The sequence below is a fragment of the Moschus berezovskii genome, chromosome 6 (assembly GCF_049115385.1).
Source record: "Moschus berezovskii isolate FMDL1 chromosome 6, NW_MosBer_1.0, whole genome shotgun sequence".
Taxonomy (NCBI): domain Eukaryota; kingdom Metazoa; phylum Chordata; class Mammalia; order Artiodactyla; family Moschidae; genus Moschus; species Moschus berezovskii.
In genome coordinates this window covers 101,154,650-101,175,354 of record NC_142465.1, presented here as the reverse complement: position 1 = coordinate 101,175,354, position 20,705 = coordinate 101,154,650, and the positions used below count along the sequence as shown (strand labels likewise).

The 20,705-nt window shown below is 45.1% G+C and overlaps 1 protein-coding gene across 1 annotated transcript in view; it reads right to left on the bottom strand.

Moving 5' to 3' along the window:
• The window catches only part of GRIN2B (glutamate ionotropic receptor NMDA type subunit 2B), a 361,438-nt gene that overhangs the window by 225,983 nt on the left and 114,750 nt on the right, over positions 1–20,705 (bottom strand). Inside the window, exon 2 of the mRNA XM_055395069.2 lies at positions 11,295–11,893. Within this exon, the coding sequence (XP_055251044.1) occupies positions 11,295–11,893 (599 nt within the window). The remainder of the gene's footprint in view (positions 1–11,294; positions 11,894–20,705) is intronic.

Genomic DNA, 20,705 nt, shown 5'->3' with positions numbered 1-20,705 from the left:
TGGTGGGAAAATTAAAAGGAAGTAAGTATCAGAGCTTTCCCTGTTGATCTCCACCGTCGATCTGTGCAGTGATCAGACAAAGCCCTCACAGCTCTGTTGTAATGAATCGGTGAGATGATGGACAAGGAGATTTCGTGAATGAAAATGGTCACTGTGATCATCATCAGCCATGATCATGAATGAATTGAAGGTATTGATCATCAAGTTTTATGTCAAACACTAAATGGACTTTGACATACATCCTCACCTGGACCACATATCCTCATCTGGATGCCACCCTGACCTCTTTCAAGAAGTGCTGTAAAGGACTGCTTAGAATGAATATGATACAGTCACAGTGTGGCTCCATGGCTATTTCTGCTGCTTCATCAGGGAAGATCTTTCCTTCAGAAAAAAGAAAATATCTATGGACTTCTTCACATGATATAGACCTACTGGCCTACTATGTCTACCTCCTTTACCTAAACAGTAAATGTGGGGTTACTTAGCAACCAGTCTTACAACCACCAAGACTTTGTAAATGAAATCAGAGTGGATGGAAATACCTTGTTGATAGTCACCAGAGCTAACTGCAGGCAAGTCACACAGAAAGATTCTTCCCAACTTCTGTCCCAACTACAGCCCTTTGCATGCAGTCAACAACACGGTCTCAGTGACAGGAAGAAGTGGAGAGATTTTCTTTGTGAAATATTTTCATCCAATTCTTTGAATAATTCTCTATTCACCTGAGAGATGCCAAAAGTGAAAGTCGCTAAGTCGTGTAAGGCTCTTTGAGACCCCCATGGACTGTAGCCTGCCAGAGTCCTCTGTCCATGAAACTCTCCAGGCAAGAAGAGTGGAGTGGGTTGCCATTTCCTTCTCCAGGGGATCTCCCAGGCTCAAGGGTCGAACCCAGGTCTCCTGCATTGCAGGCAGATTCTTTACTGTCTGAGCCACCAGGGCAGGGTACACACAGAAGTCCATGCTGTATGGATATCTAATGCACATGTACGTGGATGTGTATGCCTGTGTGTGCGTGTGCAAGAACTCCACGGGGTCACGTATGACCACGGAAAGCTAAATGCAAGAAAGCTTTTAAAGCTTGGACAGGAAAGCTGGGGTGAAAGAGGGAGGGGCAGCAAGAGATCAATGAACAGAACACCCCACAGAGAAAGATGGAGAAGAATAAGCAGGAAGGTGGGGAGCGGTGCGAAGCAGCGATGAATGAGGGACAGTGAAGCCGGAGCAGCGAGGGAGGCAGTCAGTCGGCAGCCCCCGGCCTGCTGCTGCTGCTGGCAACCGGACAAGAGGGAACAGATTCCAGCAGCAGGGGCTCTAATCTGTCAGCAGCAGTCCCTTCATGTGTGATCGGCCGGCCCAGCTTGGGGACCGGTGCCAGTCTGGGCGCACTGACCCTGCTGGGCCCTCCTGGAAGAGGATGTGCCACTGATGAAACCCTGAAGGGCCAGGGAGGGCTCCCTGACCTCCAGTCCAACCACTGCCCTCCTCCTCCACCTCTCCAGGTGCCTCTGTCTGCAGCACGGGGTCAGTTCCCTCAGCAAGCCCTTCTCAAGGTCAGCCAGGCCCAACACCCCACTTCCTCCCGATCCTTATCGGCCACACCAGGTCCTGGAGGATTCTTTCCGAGAGATGACCATCTATGCATCCATGACAGCTCCACTGGAGAAGAAACGGAGAAAGGCTCAAACCATTACTTATTTAAAACGTGCGAGGTCTTACAGAGATGCCAAAGCCACAGAACCCTCTCTATTCTCAAGAAGCTTGTGTTCGTTAAGCTGACCTTGGCCGGCCGTGGTCCAGCCCTCACTCGGGCTTCCAGCCCATGTCTGTAACCATAAATGACAGCACTCGCACTTTCTGGCAACTCGCCTCCGTCCTTACCGCCACCCAGCCAGCCTTTATCCTCTGGTGGGAAGAGAGAGCAGATGGAGAAATGACTCCCACTCAATTCCTAAATAACACCAGCTTCGATTCCCATTAACTGTGAATTTGCACCCTTGTCTGGGTAAGAACAAGGGAGCAAGGATTGTGGGAACCTTGCCAGACCTGGCCAAAGGTTACCTGGGGAGCCCTGGCTGCCTGCCAGCTCCTCCAAGGCTGTGGTCAGCCGGCCAAGAGGGGTGTGTTCTCTGCAGAGTGTGGGTCCTCCCAGTGAGACCCCAGGGTTCTGCTGCCGCCCAGCCTCTGACAGCCAAGGGACAGCTCTGAGATTCTGTCCTCACATTTGTGAAATCCATTCACCATCCTACCTACTCTCTCTCTCTCTCCCTCAAGAATACATATCTTGAAAGGGTTGGATGAGATGAGCACCGAGGCCTCTCACAGCTGTGGTGCTCTGATTCTAAGGGCAGCCAGGGCTTCTTTAAAGCTTGATTACTATGCAGCAGGGTTAGGGGCTGAAATCCAGGTCCCCCAGACAGACCCAGGCATCACACTGCCCAAGTCTGGGCTTCGGGCTTCTTACAAACATAAAATGGGCATAATGGTTCCCGCTTTCATTCATGCTTTTATGCACAAATATTTATCAAGTGCCTACAATGCAGACAACAAAATATTTTAAAGTAAAATTTATACAACATGTCAGATAAGTGCTACAGAGAGAAAAAAAGCAGGAGATGGGGACAGGGAGCTTGGGAGGGTAGGAAGGACAAGCTGCCCTTAAAAGGGTGATAAGAAAACGTTTCCCGAGGGCATTTGCATGGATCAGGATTTTTGCAGGGATCCAGTTAGATAACCTTACTATGCCGGGTGTGCAGAACGCATTCAGAAAGGCAGTCAACACTGGAGTTAACTTTGCCAGCTTGGCTGACAATGGGGCTGCTTTGGAGCAGGTACTTATGACCCTCTTCTTAACACTGACCATCGCCACCAACCCACATTCTGAGGCTAGGCGTGCTCTGAGGATGAGTCTGTCTGCTTCCTTCATGGAAAGCCACAGCCCTGCACTGCTCTTGCTTCCTTTCTCCTGAGACCATCCTATTCCTCCCCAAGGATCCTGGACCACCTATGTCTTCTCGCCCAGAGCAAGTGGGCATCCCACCCCTTCCCCAAACTGTCCTCCATGGAATGGAATTCTCTTCCCACTCGCTCCCCCTCTCTATTTCCTGCCTTCTCCTCTAAATTGTAAATAATTTTTTAGAGGAGGAAAGAAGAGAGAGAGGAGGAAGAGGAAGAGGAAGACGAAAGAGAAGAAAGAGGAAAGAAACACCAACCATGACAGTGTGTAATGAAGTGTGTTAGTCACTCAGTCATGTCCGGCTCTGTGAGACCCCACGCCTTCTCAAGGGAACGTCTACCCACTCCAGTATTCCTGCCTGGAGATCCCATGGACAGAGAAGCCCAGTGGGGTACAGTCCGTAGTGAGGCAAAGAGCTAGACACGATTGAAGCGACTTAGCATGGCACGGAATGATTCCCTTCTCCAAGGGATCTTCCTAACCCAGGAACTGAACCCAGGTTTCCCACATTGCAGGCAGATTCTTTACCATCTGAGCCACCAGGGAAGCCCCAACTATGTCACTGGTAAGTAAAGTCAGCCATAGAATTCAATAGTGACGAAGGAAGGACTCGTGCAGGGGTCTCAGTGTTAAGCAGTTCAGAATGCTCTTCACTGAATTTAAGGGAAAGAAGTCAGACTCGCTGAAATGACCATCTATATATCTGACATGAGGAAGGAGAAAGACTACAGAAAAACAGAGAGCTTGAACAAGCCTCACATTCAGCCATTCCTCCATGAATAGTTAAAGCTTGCTTTGCCTGAATTACAATCAGCAATGAATGTATCTTTTAGGATTATTAGATTCTTCCGTTATTTTCCCAAATTTCTATTTCCTGCTATACCACTGAGCAGCTAAAGTCTCTCTATACACAGATTGTGTCTTGCTTTACTAAACATTTCATGTGAAAAATGGAGCTTTCTTTAGGTTCGAGTAGACTTCTTCAGTCAGGTAAAGACCACCGTGCCTAACAGTCCACTCAGAACAATGCATTTGTGGAAACTTTTGACTCACATATAAATTCTACGAATTGAACCTATAATAACTATTTGCCTTACCTTCAGTCTGCCTGTGCTTGGCACTCCACTAAGATTTAACAACAATAAGAGATGGGTGGGGCTTCCCAGGTGGCACTAGTGGTAAAGAACCCACATGCCAAGGCCCGAGACTCAAGAGATGCAGGTTCCACCCCTGGTGGGCTATAGTTCATAGGGTCACAAAGAGTCTGACACAACTAAAGCGACTTATCATGCACACAAGAGATAGGAACAACCAAGCTGGTTTTTGCCCACAGTGCCTAAAAACTGACTCAATTCCTAGTTTATTTCTTAACCTCTCAGCATTTTTCAGGCCAAGAGAGTCAAGGAGGCATCTCATGGGAATGATCCCGCTAACATAATGGTTTCGAGGATGTGGCATCTGCCCCAAGGTTAGAGGAAAATCGTGTTCACCACGGCTCTTTTAAAAAGAACCTAACAAAGCATCTTCCTTCACATCAGTCATCCTCATCCTTCAAAGACCTCACCAGAGGAGGACTCTGGCCTTTTGAGATGGCAACTTTCATGGGGAAGGAAGAATTTGGGGCTGGTGGGGGTTAACACAAAACATTTGTGGAGTGGGAAAGCTGAGGGCACCAGGCGAAAATAAGTAATCAAGATTCAAGTGGTGCTAGTGGTAAAGAATCTGCCTGCCAATGCAGGAGACGCAAGAGACAAGGGTTTGATCCCTGGGTCAGGAAGATCCCCTGGAGAAGGAAATGGCAACCCACTCCAGTATTCTTGCCTGGAAAATTCCAAGGGCAGAGGAGCCTGGTGGGCTATAGAACATAGGATTGCAAAGATCTGGACACATCTGAGCACAACAACAACGAGATAAGAGATTTGCTATGCTGAGATCTCAAAGAGCAACTGCTCTTTCTACAAGTCCCCAAACTTGCTAGGGATGAAGAACAAGAGTACTAGGTCCTCAAGACAGAAAGGGAGCCCGGAGGTGAGCAGCAGGCACACCATCAAGTTTCAGAAATATGCTGGCCAACTACTGGAGGCACACTGAGAAGGAAATTCACTGTCACCTGTTCCCCTAGGGAAATGATAAAGGAAACATACAGATACGTGCCTATTTCTTGCTGCTATTCACTGGCTCAGTCATGTCTGAGTCTTTGGGACCCCATGGACTGCAGCACTCCAGGTTCCTTGTCCTTCACCATCTCCCAGAGTTTGCTCAAACTCATGTCCATTGAGTCGATGATGCCATCCAACCATCTCATTCTCTGTCACCCCCTCCTCCTCATACCCTCAATCTTACCCAGCATCAGGGTCTTTTCCAAAGAGTTGGCTCTTCATGCCTACTAAAAGCTACCAATCTTCTCTAGCTAGGGGGATAAGAGAGGCTTTAGACAACTTGCCTGATCACTTCCTAAACACTTCCAGATCATCTGGTAGCAAAAGGTTTTCAGGCTTTTCTGGGCAACTAAGATCCTTCACTTCAAGAATGTATGGCATAAGAAATTCTCCAACTCTTTCAACCAAATAAAGTTCCCAGTTGGAACAAAATGTTCTCAGCATGTCTTGGTATAAGGGCGCTGTACTCCATTTACTAATAAGGCACAGATGAATGCTATAAGTTCTAACAGAAAATGAATTCCTATCAGTATACCAAGCAGGATTGTCATACTTGGCCAAAAAAGAAAAAAATAATACAGGAGCCCTGTTACATTTGAATTTCAGATAAACAAAAAATTATCTTTTAATATCAGTATGTCCCATGCCATAATTGAGTCAGACTTATGCTTAAAAAAATTCGTCACTTATCTGAAGTTCAAATTTAACTGGGTTTCTGTACTTTTCTTGTAATCCTGCTAAACAGCTTTTTGTACAGGAGACTGTCTGGATATAGGCACCAGGTTTCCAAGAGCTAAGAAGTTATCAATAAGGAATTTGGATTGATGGTGGATAAATAACATTCATTTGACAGTGAAGGAAATAGCTCATTTTAAGGATTCTTTCTGAGAATGCTTATATATCATTAAAAAAATTTTTTTCCTCCCGCAACTAACAAGTACATGCATGCTCAGCCAGTCAGTCATGTCTGACTCTTCACGACCTCATGGGCTGTAGCCCGCTAGGCTCCTCTGTCCATGGAATTTTCCAGACAAGAATACTTGGGTTGCCATTTCCTCCTTCAAGGGAACTTCCTGATGAAGGGAGTGAACCAGAGTCTCTAGTGTCTCCTGCACTGGCAGGAGACTTCTTTACCACCGAGCCACCTGGGAAGCCCAACCAACAAGTAAATCCCTTCAAATACGTGTTTCTGTTTGGGATTCAGGGAGAGCATAGAGCCTACTGTCTGTGTTCCCTAAGTCAAGATTTAGGAATGTCCCTTATGTGGAAAGAATGCCACAGTCTCGTCAGGTATGAATGAAGGCCTTCCCTCCCTTTGCAATACAGCTGGGGGTGGATGGACCACAGGGTCTGTGAATGCTTCTGGGTTTTCAGAAGGTGAGGCAAGAAGCCATTTACTGACTCTGTATTTCTGGTGCCAACTGGGGGCCGGGAACCCCCCAGATATATCCTGAGGAGCCTTCCTGGGGCCGCTGCTGTTGCGGGGAGCTAAGCATCAGGCCAAAGGAAAACTCCTCCTTGGGAAACAGCTCAGCATCTGCAACAATTTCATTTGCAAGATTTCCTGCTGTGGCTAAATGTGGTGGCTGCTTGGTTTGTTATTTAAAAGAGTGACCCTAGTGAGACCAGAGCTCTGATGGGAGTGGGGAGGGGCTGATTTCAGATCAGGAGGAGAAGAAGCACTGAGGATGCCTAATTGAATTCCACTGATGAACTGAAAGAGTCCCAGTTAGTCAATCCCAATCCTTTCTGGATCCTAATAGAAAAACCATTCAAACACTAGGGTTCAAATACTGAGAGGCTAGGCACTGGATTCTAGAACCAGGGGCAGCTGCACTGGGGAGAAGGGGAAGGAAAAGACAACGGAGAAGCGTGCGGGATGCGGGTGCACGGACAGGGGAGATGTCCTGTCCAGGGGAGATGCCCAGCAGACAGTCAGAGACAGAAGCCTGGAAGAGTCAGGGAACAGGAGCAGAAGAGAACCTTCATGGAGGAAACGGGAGAGGCGCTCTAGTAAGCCTGGTGAGCCCTGGTGAGCCCTTTACACGGAGCACTTGGCAAATCGAGGGAAGATGGACTGTCTCTCTGCTCTGCACTGGTCTCAAGGAAAGTATGCATAACCGGGACTGTGCCATCTTTGTTCTATTTAGGACCACTGAGCACAAGGAGGTGGAGGCGAGCCTTTGTGGTCCTCTCGACAATAAGCTGTAGGCGAGGACTACGGAGGACTGGGAGTTCCCTGGTGGTCCAGTGGTTAGGACTCCAAGCTTTCACTGCCTGGAGCCCAGGTTCGATCCCTGGTGGGGGTACTAAGATCCCATTTTGTGGACAAAGGAGAAAAGGAGCACAGAGAATGAAGGAGGCTCCTTCCTGAGTGGCCAGAGAGATGGCGACAAGGTTAAGGCCAATTATGGTTTCAAAGATATGGTGATTGGAGACCAGGCTTCACAGATAACATTTACAGTCTAACATGAAGTCAGCCAGATGAGAGGTACTATCTTCAGATGGCAGCTTACCCAGAGGAAGTTTTAAGATAAAAGCAGGCATTCCTGAACTGTATTTATGGATCCTAAGCAAGGAGATCCAACCAGTCCATTCTAAAGGAGATCAGTCCTGGGTGTTCATTGGAAGGACTGATGCTAAAGCTGAAACTCCAATACTTTGGCCACCTCAGGCGACGAGTTGACTCACAGGAAAAGGCTCTGATGCTGGGAGGGATTGGGGGTGGGAGGAGAAGGAGATGACAGAGAAGGAGAAGGGGATGACAGAGAATGAGATGGCTGGATGGCATCACTGACTTGATGGACATGAGTTTGAGTGAACTCTGGGAGTTGGTGATGGACAGGGAGGCCTGGCGTGCTGTGATTCTTGGGGTTGCAAAGAGTCCGACACGACTGAGCGACTGAACTGAACTGAACTGAAAGTAATACCCACTTGACTTCCTTCGGTTGTTTGGCAGATGTTTTCATCTTGATATTCCTTCATTGTTAGTTTTGGTTTTCATGAACAAATATTTGGAAGAATCATCTGAATCAGATTCGAATTTAACGCTAACAATGAGGAGAAAACATGAATGTACAGAACTGAACACATGGTAATTTTTTAAAGGAAACGTCCCTTGTCTTGAAAAGAGGAGCAGAACAGAGACACTCCTGGGGGGCAGGGAGGTACTGGGTGATGGGCATCTAGGATATACGTCCTGATTCGATCCAAGGATCTTTCTCATGCTACATGAACAAGGCAGACAGAAGTGTCCCTGGTTTCACAGAGCGTACAGCGAAGAGAGGTGATAAGCACATAATGACGATCGTCTCTGTTGGAAAGGCAGAGGATGCAGGGCAGGCGTGTAGCAGAGTGATGTCAGCCCAGGGCTGGGCTTGCAGAGGAAGGGATGCCAAGACTGAATCCTGAGGGACAACGAAAAGAGGGCAGGAGAAGAGGGCACGAGCATCTGTGCACCGCCGGGCAGGGGCACCTGGGGAGCACACTTAGGCAGCAGTAGGAGCTGGGAGGGAGAGAGGACACGGTAGGTTCAGCCTGGCAGGAAGGTGGCATTGAAGACAGAGCTGCACTAGACAATTTTGGAAAGCCAGGAAGGCTCACGCTGTGGAAGACTCTATAAACCATATTAAGGAGCTGGGACTTTATTACAGGAGCAATGAAAAGCTGCTGAAAGGTATTAAGCACGAGAGTGATGAAATCACATTTTCATTTTAGATCACTCTGACTGCAGAGGAGATTGAAAAGAAGCAGAACTGGGAGCCAGAAGGTGTTTAAGAGGCTAGCAATGCGAGTCAGAAGAGGTGGACTGGGGTGCAGCACACAGGTCAAAGTAAGAGAAGGCTCTCCAGGGAGGATCCACCGACAAGGTCATGGTGGGCTGGGGCATCAAGGACATCTTGGACATTTTTATTGTAGGCACTGGGCAACAAGAGGCACTCTTTATAAGGGGCTTCCCGGGTGGCTCAGTGGTAAAGAATCCGCCTACCAGTGCAGGAGACCCAAGAGATACAGGTTCAATCCCTGGGTTGGGGAGATCCCCTGGAGAAGGAAATGGCCATCCACTCCAGTAGTCTTGCCTGGGAAATCCTATGGACAGAGGAGCCTGGCAGGCTATAGTCAGGTACAGGGTCTGTAAAAAGTCAGACAGTCTCAGCAATGGATGAGAAATCTAGCAGAGGGTCTAGGGCAGAACCCTGAGAGGCACCAATATTTAAGAGATGTGTAAAGGAACAAGTAAGCTGGGAGGCTGGGACAGATCTGCCAGGAAGGCAGGAAGAAAACCAAGATAATCTTTACCAACAAGTGGGAATAACGAGGGATGACAGAGAGAGCAGGGAGTTCAAGGTGGGGGAATGTCAGGTCCAGTCACAGAGAAAGTACCTTTAGTTTCAACTCTGAACTGGGAACATAGTCAAGAGGCTATGGAGTTCAAGTCCCTTCCAGAAGTTAAACAAGCATTAGTTGGTACACATTCAACCTCCTGTAAATACAATATACTTGAACCTCTCCAGAGTACACTTTCTAATATTTTATTTTTTAAGCTGGGTGGAGGGTACCTGAGTATGAATTACGTTTTTCTGAATACATTTCTATATGTCTGACATAGTTCATAATAAAGGTGAAATGGATACCCAAAACACATTGTTGAGTGAAAGAAAGTAAGGTTATTGAACAGTATGTCTGGTTAGAGTTTCATTTTGTAAAATTGTAGATCCATCTCCACACAGGTACACATGCTTAGGGAGCTAGTTAGAAAGACGGTCATTGATTATTTCAACAATGATTGTTTCTTCAGATTTAAGGTCATATTTACTTTTGGGGGGGCCTCGTCCATATTATTTAAATTTTTATTTCAGTATAATTGCTTTACAAAGTTGTGTTAGTTTCTGCTGTACAATGAAACGAATTAGCTATTGAGCTTCCCAGGTGGCTCAGTGGTAAAGAATCTGCCTGCCAATGGAGAAGATGCAGGAGGTACAGGTTCCATCCCTGAGTCAGGAAGAGCCCCTGGAGAAGGGTCTCCCTCTTGGACCCCTCTACCACCCCACACCATCCCACCCATCCAGGTCACCACATGTAGCAGCTTTATACAAATAACAAAACCACAGAAGCAGAGTACAGACCCTGTACCTGATTCTTTTAGATAATGGCCCCTATGAGGATGTCCTGCCATCAAAGTTGGATTCTGACTGTAACCCGCCAAGCTTCTCTGTCCATGGGGACGGGTGAGGCCAGTGAAGCAGAATTCCACCCATAACTTCTCATTCAATAAACCAGAACAAAGGCAACCATAAAAGTTGTTTCTACAATGGTGCTCTCACTTAATCTCAAAGGCAGAGAGAGGAGAAGGAGAAATTTTTTTAATTAAAAAAATTTTTTAAGTAATAATAATAAAAACAATAAATGCTCAATGAGCCAAAAAGAAAAAGACAATACCATATAAGCAATATCTATTTCTGTCATATTTGTAATGTCATATCTGTAAAGACAAACTATTAAAAACTAATTCCTGGTGGTGAGCACACTGCTATTCGTTGTAAAATTAATGTTTACTAATTTTTAACATTTTTCAATAAAATCAAGAGTATTTATTAAAAAAACAAAAATAAACCAAGGGACGAACCCTCTTCACGTGCCTACAGACTCAGGTACCTTATTCCCTGTTACTTCTCGGTACAGCATCATCCCGAAGGTAAGGAGCCAGTCCCCTCTCACATCTATGCCTGTCTCATCTTTCCCAGTGATCAGGTGTGTAGCCATCGGAGAGATCTGCGTTCAACTTCAAAGTGAACCTCTTAGTTTCAGCATGACCTTAGACAGCTTACACCTACAAGCCTATTCTCTTATATCGTAAAATGCAAGCGATTTTCAAAAGCTGCCTAGTAGAGTTGTTGCCTTGAGGGTTAAATGAGGTTGAACACACGAAACTCTTAAGAGGAAGACCAGGCATGTGGGAAGTGATCAAGAAGGAGGGGAACTTTCTGTATTTCTTAAAACAAGAACACCGCACAGTGTGCTCTGAATCTGGGTCACCCCCACCGTCACTGGCCCTCCCAGTGGCCAGCCTTCAACCTCAGACACCGTGAACTGCTCCTCCTGGTATGTGAACTTCCGATCCAGCCTCGGAAGCTCCCCTCTGACCTCCACCATCGGTGCACCGTCTGCCACATGCTCACCTGTTCAGCATATTAGACTGGTAGATCCTCTTCTCGTGGGTGTTGTAGCAGCTGCTCTTGGGCTCGGGGATGAAGCTGTGCTCTGACAGCATGTCGGAGGCCGCGGTGGTGATGATGGCGATCCCGTCCCTCACTCTGGCAGGGAGGCCGTAGTCCCACTCATCGTAGGACACAGAGACCAGGCCAGTGGGGAACTCTGAGGGCACTGTGTCCGTGTCCCCCGCCACCAGACTAGGCACAATCCACGTGTAGCCATAGCCGGTCAGCCCTACTGAGTTAGCCACTTCAAAGATGTAGGTGGCCTCTTCCTTAGTACAGTAAAGAAGAATGATGGGGCTCTGAAGTTTCTTGAGCTGGTTCTGGATCTTAGAATCCCCATCGTCCAAGGACATGTCCAGCAGAAGGACCTCCTCCAGCTCCCAGCCCACAAAGCTGTTCTCGATGGTGCTGCGAATCTTGTTGACAAAGTCCTGGTAGCCAGGGAAGTAGGTGGTGACGATAGAGAAGATGTACCAGTCATACTCCTCCATGATGTTGAGCATCACGGAAGCCTGCTGTTCGATTGATGGGCCGAACTGGAAGAACATGGAGGATTCATCCTAGAGCGGGAAACATAAAGAAAGAAAAAGAGAGAGAAAAGTCAAAACAAAGATGGTGAGGGAGAGTCTGAACCAGCTGGACACAGAGGTTTGTTTGTGTCACTTACTCTTTCCACGTTAATGCCTTTAAAGAGGGATATGTTTGAATTGCAAACATTTGTAATACTCTCCTTCTTAAAACCTTCCCCTGGAGAAAACCAACCTGGGTCTATGTTCTTTTTGTCTGAAGTCCTCGAGGCTACCACAGAGCCCCAGGCAGCCTCCTAAAATCAAATATGTTAGTATTTCTAGAGCAAAATGTAGGAAGAGTCACAAAAGGCAGGATAAAGACTAAATGGCCTCATGCCAGTTGAGGTCAGGTTTTGCTGTCAAATGAGTTATATAAACACAAACTTGCTCTTTCCAAATTTTGAGACTTTTGGATTCATCAGTTGTGGGTGTGTTTCATTCAATCCAGGGAATAATCCAAAATGCCCTCAATCTGCCCTTAAATCTACCTCAAGTAGGGAGGGGGCAGGTGAGTGGTCCAGCAGGTGAGTGGCACTCAGGTATGGCGAGCTGGGAAGTGCACTGCAGCACAAGATTTGATCAGTGCATTGTCTATAAAGACATGACCGTTAAATGAATAGCACATGGAGTTTTGTCTCTGTCTTTTACTCTGGTAATGAGGCATATAGGTTAGAATGAGGTACAGACAGTCTATGTAAGCTACAAGTTACAATGACTTGTCTTCAAGGTCATCTGTGATTAAGCCTGTATTCGAGAACAGCATATAGAGAAGAGCTCTTTCTCTTTCCTCTATAATGCCAGGGGTCTCTGTCTGACCTGTGTGTTACACACAACCCTCTGTCAATTCTAAGCATCTTATGTTTTCTCCCACTTTGTGAGGGAGAAGCCCTTTTACCTTTCTCCCATTTGAAGCTGTATTCCACCTGCCATTTGGAATGTCAGGCCCTGTGTTTTATCTCCATCTTGTAGCTAGAAGAATCTGAAACCACAAAATGAAGACCCTCTCAGCCTCGTCCTTCTGTTTCAGTCTATTTTCCCCTGAATTCCTCCTGGGTAATGGCATCTCTTTTCTTGGTCAGTGGCCCGTGCCTCCTATCTGATGGTTAATCTCCATTTTATCTAACTATCCAAGCTAACAAAATTTTGTCTTTAATTCAAAGGGGGCAGTGCTTTTTTATCCCCAAAACCAGAGCTTTGAAGCATGGTTACAAGAGATCAGGCTTTTAAACAAAATGATGCAGTGATTTCTTAGTTCAGAAACATATTGTTGTACAGCTGAGAAATTGCTGAGTATTTTTTGGGCACTCGCTATTGAAAAAAAAAAATGCAGGCTGGGAGATATCCAGCTGGTATCCAAAGACCCTGATTCGGCAGCAAGAGCTGCCAGCCCAAGGCTCTGCCAGGGCTGTGTGTGCTTCACGTGCCTTGAACTCTTCACATTTTCTCACAAGTGATCCAAATGAAACAGGAGCTGCTCAGTCATTTGGGGCTAATTCCTTCTGCTATGGGTAAAATGGTGCTTGTAGTGGCTCCCTCCGCTGGCTTAAACATACAGTCCAAGAGGAACCTCTTAGGATCATGGAACTCAGGGATATAGAGAGGGTGGGGCACCAAGAATGCATGGGGAGGGAATGGAATTTATTTCAGAATAAAAGAAAGCCCAGGGCCAGGTGGCTTCATAGGTGAATTCTACCAAAAGTTTAGAGAACAGCTAACACCTATGCTGCTCAAACTCTTCCAGAAGATTTCAGAGGAAGGAAAACTCTCAAACTCATTCTACAAGACCACCATCACCCTGATACCAAAACCAAAGATGCCACACACGCACACACAAATTACAGGCCAATCTCACCAAAAAACATAGATGCAAAAATCTTCAACAAAATTCCAGCAAACAGAATCCAACGACACATTAAAAAGCATCGTCATCAAGTGGGCTTTATCCCAGGGACGCAAGGATTCTTTGATATATGCAAATCAATTAATGTGATACACAAAATTAACAAATTGAAAGATAAAAACCGCATGATTATCTCAATAGATGCAGAGAAAACTTTGGACAAAAATAAATACCCATTTATGATTAAAAAAAAAAAAAACTCTCCAGAAAGTAGGCATTGAAGGATTCTACCTCAACATAATAAAGGCCATACGTGACAAACCCACAGCAAACATTATTCTCAGTGGTGAAAAACTGAAAGCATCTCCGCTAAGATCAGGAGCAAGACAAGGGTGCTCACTCTCATCTCTATTATTCAACCTAGTTTTGGCAGTCCTAGCCACAGCAATCAGAGAAGAAAAAGAAATAAAAAGAATCCAGATTGGAAAAGAAGTAAAACTCTCACTGTTTGCAAATGACTGACACTACATATAGAAAACCCTAAAGATGCCACCTGAAAATTACTGGAGCTAAGGGTAAAATGGTGCTTATAATGGCTCCCTCCCCTGGCTTAAACATACAGTCAGAGAGGAGCCTCTAAGGACTATAGCAAAGTTGTAAGATATAAAATTAATATTCAGAAATCCCTTGCATTCCTACACAGAACAGAATAGTGATCTTTTTTTTTTTTTGCGGCCAGCCCCTGCTCCTCATCTTCTACTTCAACGCCAAGTATGGACTGCTCTTCAGGTGACACTGACCTTGTTCTTGGGTTATAATATAGAGTGGGAATCCAAGACAGCAAAACTTAATTATGACAAGACTTGTCAGGGACCCACAGAAAACCACAGTAACAGGAAAGGAAGGCCCGTGACAGAACAACTTACCCAGAATGGTTGTGATCACTTTAAAGTGACAGCCATTTGTTTTGCTTGTTACTTTCAGCTAAACTGGGGAGTTTGGGAGATTCTCAAATGAGATGTATTATCACTTGACTTTTCACCAGTCCAGTGGACAAAGGGACAGATGCATCCACATATACCTTAATATGGACAGACTTAGGATGAGATGGGTAAAACTACTACCCATTCTATGATAAATGAACATATTTTATCACAAGGAGGTTCTTGAATACCCACAAAGCTCCAGCCACGGTGAAGCCACAGCTGATTCCAAAACACAGCTAGAGATAGCCTTGAAAGAAACCCATGGGCATCCATAGTAAATGAGCCCATGCTAATGAGACTGAATTTAAAAGAAAGCCAATCTACTGTATACCAACCTGACCCTCTCCTTTTTACTCTTCTCTTAAAACTCCCTCACAAAAATAAATGAGCTCTTAAAGAAACTGCCAGCTACTATGTGAAGAAAGCCAATAAACAGTGAAAGTTAAAAAAGGAAAACTTAACGTGGTTTCAAGTTACCTCCATCACATCCTCATCTTACCTACTAATTCTGTTGTCTTCCATGATCATCCTTTTCTGATTTCCTCCACTCCTGTCAACCATCTTATCTTGCCAATCTTTCATTAAATAAGGAGGCCTTACAAGGCGATTTTATCTGGGGCACCAGGAGGAGGTTAATGAAACCAAATGGGAATCAAGAGACAAAGTTATAGCTTGGGCAAATGTTTCCTGGTATAATGAGTGGTCCAGCGTTATTAATTTAGTTGACACATCAATCTGGTATATAGCAGTCGGGAATGGAACAGCTCTTTTTCAACAAAGCTTTGGGCTAACTATAAGTTGTAAGCAGTGACAGCCTTTGCAAATTATGGTCACAGCCACAAATCAAAGAGCAATCTTCATGTGTGCATGGAGTGGAAAGGACTGGCCATGCATCCATCTTGGCAGGCTCCCAGCATGCACTGTGATCACCACAAGAAGTAGCATCTTCTCGGATGAAGGACAGGGATATAACTCAGCTCACTATGCTTCCCCACTAACATTTTTATCTCCTGGTGTCATTACAAAATGTTATGTGCATGGGTCCTTGGAGCAGTCTCCTTAGATTCCCAGTCAAATTTATTATATGAATGTACTTCTTCAACTCGCCTCCAGAGCACCTTTAAAGCAGTCCAAGATAAAGGGTTACCATGACTGATACGTGCAGTCAGCACAGGGGAGCTACGATGGGACATTAGAGCCTGTCAGTCTGGAACTGTTATGGTGAACCCCATCACGTCGGTGTTCATGGTGTTTATTTGCTAATAAGAAGAAATAAAAACAGGTACTGTTTTCATTCTACTAACTGCCTCAGAAAATTGCTGCCTAGAAAATTAGCAGTACATGAGATTCTTCTTCTACATCACTGAGATCCCTTACAGATCCGCTTCAGACATAAAGGATATGCTAGCAATGGGGTTCAGTTGCCAGTTCACCTTGGGGGGACTGCCTCGGCTGAAGAGAGTCCCCTCACCCAAAGTGGACAGAATACACGGAGTGACTGGTGGTCATGGAGTCTAAAGACCCAGTCCTCCTGCCTTAATTCTGGGCAACTCTGAAGAATGTGTCTGTCTTCAGAACTTCCCACGAGGTTCCATTAATACTGCATCAAAGGACTTCCTCGGTGGCCCAGTGGTTAAGAGTCTGCTTGCCAATACAAGGGACACAGGGTCCATTCCTAGTGCAGGAAGATCTCATAGGCTGCAGGGCAGCTAAGCCAGTGTGCCACAATTAGTGAAGCCAGCGAGCCCTGGAGCCCACGCTCTTCCACAAGAGAAGTCACCACAATGAGAAGCCTGCACACCACAACTAGAGTGTAGCGCTTACTCGCAGTAACTAGAGAAAGCCTGTGCGCATCAACAGAGACCCAGCACAGTCAGAAATAAATAAAGAAAATACTGTCTCACACTGTATTTCTCCCTCTGTCCACTCCTACCCTTCCATTCAGAGCATGTGGGACTGGAGAGCATTCCCTCCTAAACCTCCTATGCACCAACTTCATCTCAGACCACCTTTTCAGGGAACCCAACTGGAGACTTTATTCATTTCCCTTTTCCAATGTGGAAAAGAGACAACTTGAAAGCGAACATGGTATCTGATTTCAAATATAAAAATGACTTATATGGTAGAAAGATAAATCTCTGCCCAATGGCTCCAGAGAAGAAAACTGGGACCAGTGAGCAGAAACAGTAAAAGGCACCGTTGGGCTCAATGGAGAAAGTACATTTGCAACAATTATAGCTGTTTAAAATGAAATGGGCTTCATAAGGTAGGGAGCTTGCTGTCGTTATGAACATTCAAACAGGAGTTGGATTATTAACAGATAAAGGGATTCTCCCCAGCACTCCATGTGGAAAATGTCACACTCATCTCTCAGGCCTATTTCAAAAGTCAGTTTTTTTAATGTGTATTGTCTTTTCTGACTTTCCCAAGTCAAGTTAGTTCTCTTTTCTCTGTGCTTTCACAGTATTTTATACATGCCCCATCACCATATTTATTCATTTAAAAATTTTTAATGAAGTATAATTGATGTACAATATGATATAAATTATAGGTGTGCAATACAGTGAGTAACAACTTTAAAAGTTATACTCCATCTATAGCTATTATAAAATACTGGCTATATTCCCCGTGTTGTACAATGTTTCCTGCTGGCTTATTTTATACCTCATAGTTTGTAGCTGTTACTCCCCTACCCCTATATTGCCCCTCCCTCTGCCCTCTCACTACTTTCTTCTCTGTACCTGTGAGTCTGTTTCTTTTTTGTTGTTGTTATATTCACTAGCTTGCTGGTTTTTTTTTTCCAGATTTCACATATAAGTCATATTATTCAATATTTGGGCTTCCCTGGTGGCTCAGAGGTTAAAGCGTCTGCTTCCAATGCAGGAGACCCGGGTTCGATCCCTGGGTCGGGAAGATCCCCTGAAGAAGGAAATGGTAACCCACTCCAGTATTCTTGCCTGGAGAATCCCATGGACGGAGAAGCCTGGTAGGCTACAGTCCACGGGGTCGCAAAGAGTCGGACACGACTGAGCGATGGAACGGAACGGAATTCAATATTTATCTTTCTTTGTCTGACATCTCATTCAACATAATACTCTTCAAGTCCATTCCTGTTGCTGCAAATGGCAATTTTTCATTCATTTTTATGGCTGAATTACATTCCATTGTGTGTGTGTGTATACACACACACTCACAGACTACATCTTATTTATCCATTCATCTGTTGATGGACACTTAGGTTGCTTCTATGTCTTAGCAAGTGTAAATGAGGCTGCCATGAACACTGGGATACACGTGTCTTTTTAAATTAGTGTTTTGGGTTTTTTCAAATATATACCCAAGAGTAGTCCTTTTTGCCTTTTGATACTGTTCATGGTGTTCTTGCGACAAACTTACTAGAGTGGTTTGACATTCTTTCCTCCAGAGCTGTGGTTTTTCCAGTGGTCATGTATGGATGTGGGAGTTGGACTATAAAGAAAGCTGAGTGATGAAGAATAGATGCTTTTGAACTGTGGTGTTGGAGAAGACTCTTGAGAGTCCCTTGGACTGCAAGGAGATCAAAGAGTCAATCCTAAAGGAAATCGACCCTGAATATTCATTGGAAGGACTGGTGCTAAAGCAGAAGCTCCAATACTTTTGTCCACCTGATATGAAGAGCCGACTCATTGGAAAGACTGTGACGCTAAGAAAGACTGAAGGAAAAAGGAGAGGAGAACAGCAGAGGACGAGATGATTAGATGGCATCACCAACTCGATGGACACGAGTCTGAGCAAACTCCAGGAGACAGTGAAGGACAGGGAAGCCTGGTGTGCTGAAGTCCATCGAGTGGTAAAGAGTCAGACATGGCTTAGGGACTAAACAACAACAACAACAATGGTAGCTTTTTTTTTTTTTTTTTTTTTAAGGAACCTCCATATTGTTTTCCACAGTGACTGCACCAATTTACATTCCCACCAATGGTGCTTGAGGATTCCCTTTTCTCATGGGAAGCATATATGCATGCTTCGTCCCATTAAAAAATGTGCATTTCTCAAGAATAGGAATTGCACCTTATTCATCTCTGAATCTCCAGGTGGGACGTGAAAAGGATTTAAATGTTTGTCATATTAATATCAGAAAGTACACTCCTTTGTTGGGTGGGAGATGAACTGAAATGACCTTGATGGTCTCAACTGGTTCCAAATTTCTATGCTGATGGCACATGTCTGCAGTTATGCCTGAATGGTTGCGCACTTGTAAAAACGTGAGGGAGATCACCTTGGAGCCAGCCCGAGAGGCAGGGAGTGTACAGTCATTTCTTCATTCTTCTCTACAGAAAATTCCATGAAGCATCATCTACACTTCTTCTAACGCCTCTTCTACCATTCTTTCTTGTGCTAATTCCAATCACACTTCCAACCCCACTCCTCCTTCCCAAAAGATCGTCTTGTGAAACCCTGTGGTGACATCTGAGTTGCCAACTCTAACGTCCATCTGCAGCCTTTGACTTGAGTCATCACAGGCTCCTAAATATGCTTTCGTCCCTTGGTTTCCAGGGCTTCGTATTCACTTGACTTTCCTCCTAACTTACTGGTAGCTGTTCTTCCATCTCCTTTGCTGGTTCCTCCTCTTCCTTCTGATCTTCTGAAGCGGGAGTGCCCTAGAGTCAATCCTTGATCCTCATTTTGTTTCCCTTCTTAGAAATCTCAGTTTCCTGATTTAAATCCCATTTTGATGCCGATTGCTCTCACACTTCTTTCTCCAAACCTTCAAACTGACACATCAAACTGCCTATTCTACATCCCCATTTGGATATCTCTGAACCATCTCCAACATTTCCAAAATGGAACTGTTTCCAATTTCAGTTCAAGGCAATTCTCTCCTCCCACTGCCAACTCCTCTCTTTCTTTGGACTTCTATATCCAATCAGTCAGGACACCTTGACTGCCTTACCTTCAAAAGGCTGTCCATACAGAGCCTTTTACCACCCACGTTGTTTGAGCCACCCTCATCCTTCACCTGTCATCGAAAGGCCAGCTAACAGGCCTTCCTGCCTCTGCCCCAGTCTCATGTACAACAAAGAAGCAAGATGATCCTTTGAAAGCTTATATCATAAGATGTTATCTTCTGTCCCAAACCCTCAGTGACTTCCCAACTCACTAAAAGGAAAAAGCTGACACCCGTGATTGCAACTCTACTGGCCCTCAGATCCTACCTTCTCTACCTCTACCTCTCGCTTTCCTCCAAGCATGCTGATTGCTCTTAAATATACTAATTCCCACCCCATACCTTTATTCAAGTTATAGCCTCTGCCTGAAACACTTCATCCAGCTTCCCAGGTACCCACGGGGCTAACACACACACCTGGTACAAGTCTTCACTAAAACCTCACCTTCTCAACAAAGCTCAATCCTGAGCCTGGGATACGATACAACAGTCACCCTCTCCCATCAAAGGCAGGCCTGAGCCCTCTTATCCTGCCAACATATGAAACCCACTTTTAATTATGAATCCACTTTTGATTTTTGCAACAGCACTCATTTATCACCATCAAACATAATACAATGTATTTATTACAAATGTTTGCCTCTTCCCAACTAGAATGTAAACACTACGAAGGCCAGGATCAATTTATTTGTTTCTTGCTGTAACTCAGCACCTAGAATGGGCCCTAGCCCAAAGTGGACTCTCAGTAAACAGCTGTTGAATTTTAAAAAGTAGTAATTTGCCATTGTTTGTGTTTGTATGTGTTCACATTTTTCTGTGGGGGTGTGGGGTTCATGTATCTTTTCTAGTTAGTGAGTTCACTTTCTTCAGATAAATACCCAGAAGTAGAACTGCTGGATCATACGGTAGATCTATGTTCAATGTTTTGAGGAACCCCATACGGTTCTCCACAGTGGCTGTACCAGTTTACATTCCCACCAATAGTACCCGAAGGCTCCCTTTTCACCACATCCTCACCAACACTTGTCATTTCTTATCCTTTTAATAATA